The sequence below is a fragment of the Falco biarmicus genome, chromosome 2 (assembly GCF_023638135.1).
Source record: "Falco biarmicus isolate bFalBia1 chromosome 2, bFalBia1.pri, whole genome shotgun sequence".
Lineage (NCBI taxonomy): Eukaryota > Metazoa > Chordata > Aves > Falconiformes > Falconidae > Falco > Falco biarmicus.
Genome location: NC_079289.1, coordinates 101,109,893 through 101,119,185, shown reverse-complemented (window position 1 = coordinate 101,119,185; position 9,293 = coordinate 101,109,893). Strand labels below are relative to the sequence as shown.

Below are 9,293 nucleotides of genomic sequence, written 5' to 3'. Positions count from 1 at the left end.
GTTAGGCTATTACTGTGTGAAGCACAGGGGAACTCCTTTATTTACATGATTTACTGTGATAGAATAAAAGAGGAGGAGAAGGTATATTGTGGCAGTGATCACTTAGAGATAGATGAGAGGCAAGCTTATAGAAGGAGGTAATAGCTTTCATTAGACAACCTGATACTGTCAGAAACAACGTCTTAGGCTCAGAATCCCAAGAAAGATTGCTTTTGAAGCACAACATAATAATGCACCCTTGAACTAGCTTTCCTGTAACCAAGCAGTGTGGGTAACTAAGCAAGTCAGTCTCAGACTTTGAAGAACAAGGTTTTTTCCCATCTCATAATTTGGATTCCTCCCTGTTCAGCCCTGTCCCCCTCACTTGTTGTCCTCCCCCAAACCCCACTTCCTGAATGTAACTAACTACATGGTTAATGTCCACCTACAAAGTAAACCCTAGCAGCATCAGCTCCACCACCACCCTCAGCCTTGTGCACCCAATGACACCTCCAAACCCATCATCTCAGCACACAGCGGGGTCACCCTCTACCCCCACACTCTCCCCATTCTCTCTTTACCCAAATCCAGAGTCCTTTATCAAACCTCTTTGTGTCTGTCCAGGATGTTCCTTTACTTCTACCTCCTTATGATTGGGATTCATGTCTTCCCTGGGACACCCTGGCTGACTTTTCCCAGCTGGTAAGCTGGGCATCCCCTAGGAAGGAGCAGCATAGCCCCTGCCCATTGGGCCTGTGTAGCTGGCAGAGCTAATCTCCAGTTACCTCAGTTCCCCTTCAAACAGAGGGAGAGGAAAGGATGGAGAGGAGAAGGGAAGCTCTGCCCAGTCAACCAGCTGTTCCTGCACTCACACAAAAGAACCTCTTCCTGGAAGTCATAAATCACTTTGGATTTGCGCTGGCACAGAGACCAAAGCAGGAGTATTTTGCAGGAAGCAATTAATTTTCGTCACTTGCTCTCAGAACACCCTCTGCAGCATCATGAATCGTAGCAGCTCCAAGGATGCACCACTGTCACTATAATTTTGCACATTGATGCATCTTCCTGGGGCTGATGTGTCTCTGCACAGTGACAACCCACAGCCTGCAAGGGCACAAATGATTCACCAATGTCAGCACACTGCTTCCCTGCACGGACAATCCAGTGCTGTTCCTGATTGCAGCATACTATGTAGCCAACCAAAATATAAAGTTCTTTCTCCATGATCAAGCAGTAGCTGCTTTCAATCCAGATCTGAAATGTGTAGTTTAGCACAGAGTGCAATACTTCAGAAGAAGGAAGAATGTCTAATAACTATTTCTGCCAACCATGTGATGGCAGTTAAGGGGCTGGCAGTTGGGGAAAAGGGAAGGAAAAAAGATAGAGAACAGTCTGGTACATACAAACTGACTTTACAACAACTATAAAATGGAGGAGGGAAAGTCCTCAGCAGATCTGATGCTTTTATGTTGGGATGGAACACTGCTCACATTGTGAGGCAGAGAATGGTATGTGAAGGATCATTAAGGTGCGAGGATCTGTATCTCTGCAGAAGACCATTGCCAATGAGGTGAAAGTGCCTGGAGCACTGAGGGAGAGCTCCTCTGATCCTGATCACATTCTCCTCTATTAATTAGACTGAGCAGCTTAGGGACATGAATGTGGATGAGGCTTAAAAATTCCTTAGGAAGTGTCTGGAATGTGAGTACCTTGGGGAAGGAAAGGAGAGACTTGTAGAAGGTTGATACTCAAGTGGATGAATAACCCCACAGAGAAGGTATTTGGTAGAAGAACAGAAAAGGTAACCAACCACCAAAGAAAATCTATCAAAAAGTCAGAAAATGTAGGGAGAAATGAGACCCAAAAAGAGTCAATCAAAATTAGGCTTTCCAAAAAATAGAATAAACAAGGTGCTACAGGGATACAAGTAATGTAGAACAGCAAAGGAAGAGGCATGCTGGGCTCTAAGAAAGGTAGTTAGCACACCTCTTCTTTGAATTTAAGTAATACCAAGGATATAGGAGACTGTGACAGAATTACAATACTGTACCCAAGATAGATTAAAAAAAAGTAATCCAAAACTTTATGAGCACAAACTGAAGAAAGAGTAATTTCTACTGAAGGAAGTTCAGCATGTGCAGTTCCAAATCTGGTAGCAAGGACTGTTAGCATATGTGTCACATTGGGAGTGGTACTGTGTGTCTGGAGAACAGCGGAACTAAGGGAATGAGTGGGGAGGTGGAAAACCCTGTGCACTAGAAACTCATTAGTCAGAATCTAACAGTATAAGAGGATTTTAAATCCATTCTGAAGAAAATAATAAATACCTAGAAGTAAATGGAAAGTTAAATAAAATGTAGTGTGGACTTAGCAATTTTAGATTCAGGTTTTGTTCAGTAACATTTTCCAGAAAATAAAAGTTGAGAAAATCCAGTCGGACCTTAAGAAAGCATCTGACACAGCAGTGGGCAATTAACAGAGACGCTGAAGGGATGGAGAAGAGTAAAAATAATGTAATGCGGATGCATAATCTATGAATGAGTAAAAGACAAAAGGATATATTGGAAGGAGAACCATCATGTTCCTATTTCCAGACATTGATATCCTGCGCTATACACCCAGCTGGCCAATGTACTGCCAACGGTTAAGTCCCACAGTGCAGGAAAGATGGTGATCTGGAGGCCTGGAATAACAGAATTGCAATGCATTCAACATATTCAAGGAAGGTATTTGCTTGGTTCTGTGAATCATCTACCCCACGCTATGATAATGTGCAATAAGTATATTCAGTGTGCTGAGCAGTGGTGAGGTTTTCTCTGGGATTCTTTGTCCAGTTTTGGGCATCAAATTTAAAGAAAGAGGCGGAGCAGCCAAAAACAACCAGAGAAAGTAAAGAAGTATGGGGGGAAATTTAATGAGCATACCACTGAGGAAAGAGTTAGAGATGATTAAGCTAAGCAAGACAGGTGCAAGAGGTCGGATTGGTAATGGTCCTGAAATACGGAAAAGGCTGTCTGCTTTAAAGGAAAGCAGTAGTCCGTTTTCTACACCTGCTGCTGCTGGGACAAGAAAAAATGGAGCAGCCTCAGCCTGCAGTGAGGAGATTAAGTTTTAGCTTCATGGAGACCTTTCTGTGAAAATTATAATTAAGTACTGGGAGAGATGGCTAAGAACACGGCAGAGTATCCACCTCTAGAAGGTTTTATTGCACAAATGTCTCTCAGAAATCATTTTGGCATATTTATTCATTGAGAAGAGCAATGGACTAGTTACATGGATATTACCTTTTCTAGAATGAACTCCACTCACACTGTCTTCTGCTCCTATTTGTCCTCTTTATCCCTACATGGACCACCTCCCACTAGTGAAAGGAACTGATGGTTCTGGTGGGACTCTTGATGGCACCCAGGCAAATGAGCTGGCATCATCCTTCTAAGTTCTCAGGCAACACATATCTAGGACTGTCAATGGCCTACATCCCTTAGGTGTCAGTTCCTTGCTGAGACTTTGAGCAAAGTATTACAGCCACCAGTTCCACAGGGCAGTGGGAGGAGTGGGAGGGCAGCATGGTTAACAAGGGGTCAGCTTGCTTTGCTGCCTCGGGGTTGATCCTTGGTAGAGTCACAGGCAAAGTCCATGGTCTAGAAGCATCCAAATTGCAGACTGAAGGTGGGCATTGGTTGAGAGGCTTAATTCACAGGCTCAACCCTGCACTGCAAGGCAAGACTGGGATAGTAGACATACCTGCATCAGGACTGCAGGTACTGGCCAAGACCTTCACAGGGCTGGAGTTACCCAGCGCTGCCTTTCCTCCAGCTCAGCAGGCAAGGAGAGCTGTGCACCATGACTCATGCTCAGAAAGCCCACTGTATCTGCTCTGTAGGGTCAGACTATGACCCTTGGTGAAGGGCTTAAATTCCAGGCAAGCCTGCAGTTCCATTAAGCCCAAAGATACCCTGAGCACAGGAGGCTGGAAGCAGGAACAGTACCTCCAAGCACAACTGTTCACCAGCCCTCGCCTCCTGCTGCTTTGTAGGCACCTGCCCCCGACAGTGGCAGCAGCAGATATCCATACATCTCAAGGCTGACACAGTAAGGCCATTTTTATACCTCCGTAATGAGCTTTCCTGGCTGCGAGGCCCGAGGTATGGCCTCTCCTTGCCTTGATCCATTTTCTATCATTCTTTACTAGTCCTGTTAGAGAGTTGAACAGAAAGCAAACAGTCTACAAATGAACTCTCACATATAGGCACCATGTATATTCAAAACCATGGAGTAGAATACCTATTCAGGACTGCACCTTAAAGAGACAGACAAATCCATTATATACAGCTGACCTTACTAGATTTGCAGATGTGTGATAACCTCATCTGTCCCCGATGATTCAGTCTCATAAAAAACAGGAGCTCTTCTGCGAAACAGGAGCTCACACACGCTCAGTCTCTGTTACAACTCTGCCTTGCCTGCACAAAACAGCTCCTGAAACTGCTGCAGTGCTGCCGTCCATGTGTTTACCACCTCACTGCCTAGCTCTAACGAAAGCAGTGCCCAGTAATGCAGGTAGCAGACCTACCCTCTAGACCTCCACAACGGTTGCAGTAGCAGGGGAGAGTTTCAGAAAAGGCTCATTATAAATGGAAGCCCAGTTGCTCAATCATGGAGCAGTGGTTGAAATCTTGAACCTTCACTCATCTGAGTGAAACAAGCATTACTTTCCTCTGACCTGCAAGCTGTGCATTCAGTAACACCTCGCAGAGGGCACCAGGTGGACCTGGAAAGGCTCCACATCCATTTCACATCACAGGAATGCATGCAAGTGCCCAAAGCGCAGCAACACCCCAAAGGGGAACAAGCTAGATACCCTTGATTTCATTTATGGAGGCAATACTGCTTATTTCCCAAGTAATTCACCTTGTCTGTAAGCACAAAAATGAGTTGTAAATTACTAGATACAACATTTGAAGGTTTATTGTTTCAGGCGGTTGTTTTCTGCTTGGATATATGCCCATAGATGGGACCCTCTGCTCAGACTGCTCAGGGTTTATTTCAAGCACAAACCTGAGGGAGGGCAGCTCTGTTTGAAATGGAAACTTTCACTTCAGTTCTTTTGAAGGTGTGGGTGAGATACAATTTAAAGGAAATGTCTGGATGTGCATGGGAGGTACTTAAAGGGGAATAATATGTGTATGTTACAATAAAGTAAACCGTTTGCAGCATATATAGGATCTCTAAAGGAGATTTTCAAAAACTTCAGGGTCCCACTCACAGTCCATTGGACTTGTGTTCCTGTTAGCCCTGTGGATAGTTTTACAAGTATTTTTATAGTCTTCTTGTCTCTTCTTTTGTTTGTACAACTAGATCAGTGTGTGCTTCACCAGGAACAGATACTACTAGCAGACGCTGGAGTAGTGTTCAGTGTACACAGGGCTTTTACAGAGATGTCATGCTTACCTCACTTTTCAATGAGGCTTGCCTCAGTCCTGTAGATGAATACGGTATGAGTCACTCCGTGTTTTGACAGCAGAGACAACTGCAGTGCACCGCTACATACACATGTAGTTTTCTGAGTAAGATCTTGTACCTACCTTTCAGAGGGATGAACTAGGGAGTAGATTTTATTATAGACATCGTTATAAACCCTGGTGTTCTAGCAATGTGTTCTGTGTAGGATATTCAAAAAGTCCCTCTAACAACAGATTTTCTCCTCTACTCTCTTCCCCCCAAAAAGACACAGGGCTGGTGTATAAACATTAATGAAAGAATACAAAGGAAATAAAGCCACACACTACTATATTATGGGATGGTCATGCATATTACACATATACATATGTAGAAATAATTTGCTTTTAAAAAGGAGGAAAAATAAAATTACATAGTCAAGCACATGTATCTATGTATCTTACAAACACTGTGAAGCGAGTTCTAGAGCAGATTTTGATTTCTTCTAGCTTGTTCAGAGTTGCATCCTATGAAGAACTTGCTTCTGAAGTTTCTGATAATATTCTAAGGAATTTAGTACAGATCACATAATAAATTTTCTATAAAATATTTAAAACAGTCAATCAAACTCTAGAACAAGAATGTTATTCTCCATTAAACACGACAAATTGAATTGTGTTCCCAGTTAAGACAAGGCAAAATTCCATTGATTTTTGTGGGTCTGGAGTTGCACCTTATTCATTGGTTACAAAATTCTATTAAAATATTACTACTATTGATTAAATTGGGTCATTTATTAAATTAATTTGTATGGAACTATTTATTTTTTGGTAGACTTTGTTTCTTTACATTGTTTCTTATCACAGGTGCATGATCTTACTAGTAAAAATATTGTTTAGCTTGTTTTAATGTGAACTGTGAGAAATTACTGTCACTGTTTATGGTTTTTATGTCTATAAACTATGCTGGTGTGAGTGGGTATCAGCAAAAATACTGGCCTGACTGCACAAAAGACACTTCTTAAAAATATATATATATCACAGAGTCCTGTGATAAGTAGCCAACACGGTGTTTGTGATCTGTGCAATATTGCAAAATGTAGTAAGCCACAAGGAGTTTGCAAAGGAATACTGCTGCTTCTAAAAAGAGGGATGTGAATAAGTTTGACCTATATGGATTACAAAAGAAAAATTCACTTTCACCAGAAAGATAATATTGAGGACGAACATTAAGCTAAGTTTATTCTCTGAAATGTGTGATATTTTTCATATATTCCAGCTTACCTTCCCCTGCTGAGTAACTTCTTCGTGGAACCTTTCATTAAACCTACAGTAAATCAATCCCTTAGTGAATGCTTTTCTTTTAAACATTATTATCTTGTCCTTATTCACTGTTATCCCCTCTTTCCCAGGCAGGAAATAAAACCACCCAGGTGCTTAACTCCCCTCTTCTTTGCAATAGACCAGAATTTCATATCACAGTGGAACTCTAAGCCCTTTGTTACTGTTTTACACGTAAAATGCAACCAAAGCAGCGTCACACAACCCAAAAGGTATTAGAAGTTACTATTAAAATAATATTAAACATTCACCTCGCTATGCATTAAAATTGTCCATGCTGCAGCATTAACCACCACAGCAGAGCTCACTGCGGGTAACTGCAGCTCCAAAACACGGCCCCAGCAGCAGCAGTTGCAGAGCAGAAGGGAAAAGCATCTTTCTAGCTGCCCTTTTGTGCAGAAGCTGAAATCCATCCATCCAGATCGAATGCTTCAAAAGTAGAAAAAGGTAGGAGGCATCTAGACGTACTGACTTCTGGAGTATGAGCTTTCAGTCTTGCTGTGCAGATGCTGGCTGTGAGTGGGGTAGTGGGTTGCTGCAGAGTATCCGTAGCTTCTGGTTTCCTCACAGCAGCAGCAAAAGCAACAGAATATGGCTCCAGCAGCAACGAGGCAGAAGGCAGCTACCCAGCCCAGGTAAAGGGCCTCTCCAAGCTCCCTTTTCTGTGCAATGTTGACCATGGGGTTGTAGAAGTCACTGATGATGGTGTTGGCAACCCAGCAGACCGGGATGAGCTCAACGACACCAGAGAGGATGAAGAGGATCCCAGCCATCAGAATAATATAGCCCTTGGCTTGCCAGCTGCTCTGCGTGCACCGTGTGCACTTCATCCCAGTAATGGCAATTGTGAAAGCGAGGAATGAGAGCACGGACCCAGCACACATCAGCCCTCTGGATGCCTGCAGGTCCCGTGAGAGGGCCAGCACGGAGTCATAGACTTTGCACTGCATCCTGATGTTGGCTTGCCTGATGCAGTGCATCCACAGGCCTTCCCAAATGGTCTCAAACACGATGATGTTGTTCTCTATGAAGGCAGACACCCTCCACTGAGGCATGCCCGTGACAGCGAATGTCCCAATCATGCCAATGCCACCAACAAGCAGCCCAGCGATCTGCAAAGCACCACCGATCATGTTGCCTTTGCAAAGCGAGCACACCTCAGCAGGTTTCCTCAGTCAGGCGCACACTGCTGGCCAAAAAAAATGAGCAACTTTTTCCGAAAGTCGTTGTCCCTTGTGCAAAGAAAGTGTCAGAGCCAGTCTGCACGACTTCAGATCAGCTTAAATCTGGCACACAGTACCTGGGACTTGGCTGCGCCTTCATTGCCTTTATAATTCCCCTGCCACCACTGACTCAAAGAGGCAAACTGAGCAATCAAGTGGAACAACTTTCCACAGCTAGAGAAAGGACAGGGTGTGTGTGAACCAGCAAGAGCCACTTAGGATAAAAGTACCTGCTGAGGAAAATGCTTTGCATTGAAGTGACTTATTTAAAAAATAAATAATAAAAAAAGAAAGTTCTGTGCTCAACTCTAGCTATTGCCTACAGGTTTGCCTGTGCTAAGGAAATGGACTGGTCTCACTAGGGAGACTTAGGTGGGCACTGATGCAATTACTGAAGCTGTTGCACTGAACAAGCAAGAATATTCTGCTTCGGCTTGGCTTGGTGGCAAATTGCCAGGAAGAAATGGGAGCTGTGCTCCCTGCCACAGGGCCTTTGCTCCCAAAAGTACTTTTGTTCTGAAGCTTGAAAGAGAGTGGAGTGACAGGATCAAGGAACAAAGCAAATCAAAAGGATAAAGATAAAGTAACTCTGAACCTGAAACAGTTCTGCAGAGGATAATCAAAGCTGCAAAAGACCATTTAAGAGGTAGAAAGGAACAATAAAATGCCTCAATCCTGCTAATACCTGTACACATATATAGCTTTATACATTTTTGTGGCTCTACTGAGTGATATGGGAATAGGCAGGCTTTTGGAGATATCCACATGCTTAAATGATTGCACAATCAGGTCTACAGAATGGTGATTTAAGCTATGTAAAAAATTGTTTTCCTGTGCAAAAGCAAACCCAGCAATTGCCTTATGATGGAATCTAGTGCAATGGAAAGCGATGGCTCTCCAGGTGTTAGAGCTAATCTCCTATTAGAGCTATCCATGTACAAATACTTCAGAAAGAACTCATTTTATAAAAAAAAATTTAAGCATAGTAACTATGGAGAGCAGATGAACTGTTCATTCAAGAGTCCTTGTATGATATGGCCAGCAGACAATCCTGGAAAATGTCAAGTGAAGAAATCTGGGAAAATCAGAGCAACTGAAACCAGTCAAAAATCCAGAAAAAAACCCCAGGCATATAACAGTGGATTCTTTTTACAAATCCATATAGCTACAAATGTATGCATAAAATATTCAGCCTGATCTCTGTTTGTGCCTTAACATGGAAAATAAAAATTAGGTATAAACTATGATTATTTGTTACAAAGTAGTACTCCATATATTGCAACAAGAACTAATTTGCTATACTGTAAAAGAT

General features: G+C 42.8%; 1 protein-coding gene across 1 annotated transcript; it reads right to left on the bottom strand.

Moving 5' to 3' along the window:
* Positions 1 to 6,490: 6,490 nt before the first annotated feature.
* Positions 6,491 to 8,041, bottom strand: LOC130144780 (claudin-8-like). The gene has a single exon (XM_056328923.1). The coding sequence runs from the start codon at positions 7,889 to 7,891 to the stop codon at positions 7,217 to 7,219; it is 675 nt and encodes a 224-aa protein (XP_056184898.1). The 5' UTR covers positions 7,892 to 8,041; the 3' UTR covers positions 6,491 to 7,216.
* Between the last annotated feature and the right edge of the window lie 1,252 nt (positions 8,042 to 9,293).

Coding starts and splice junctions, on each gene's coding strand:
- LOC130144780 (XM_056328923.1), bottom strand. CDS start 7,891: ATGATCGGTGGTGCTTTGCAGATCGCTGGGCTGCTTGTTGGTGGCATT.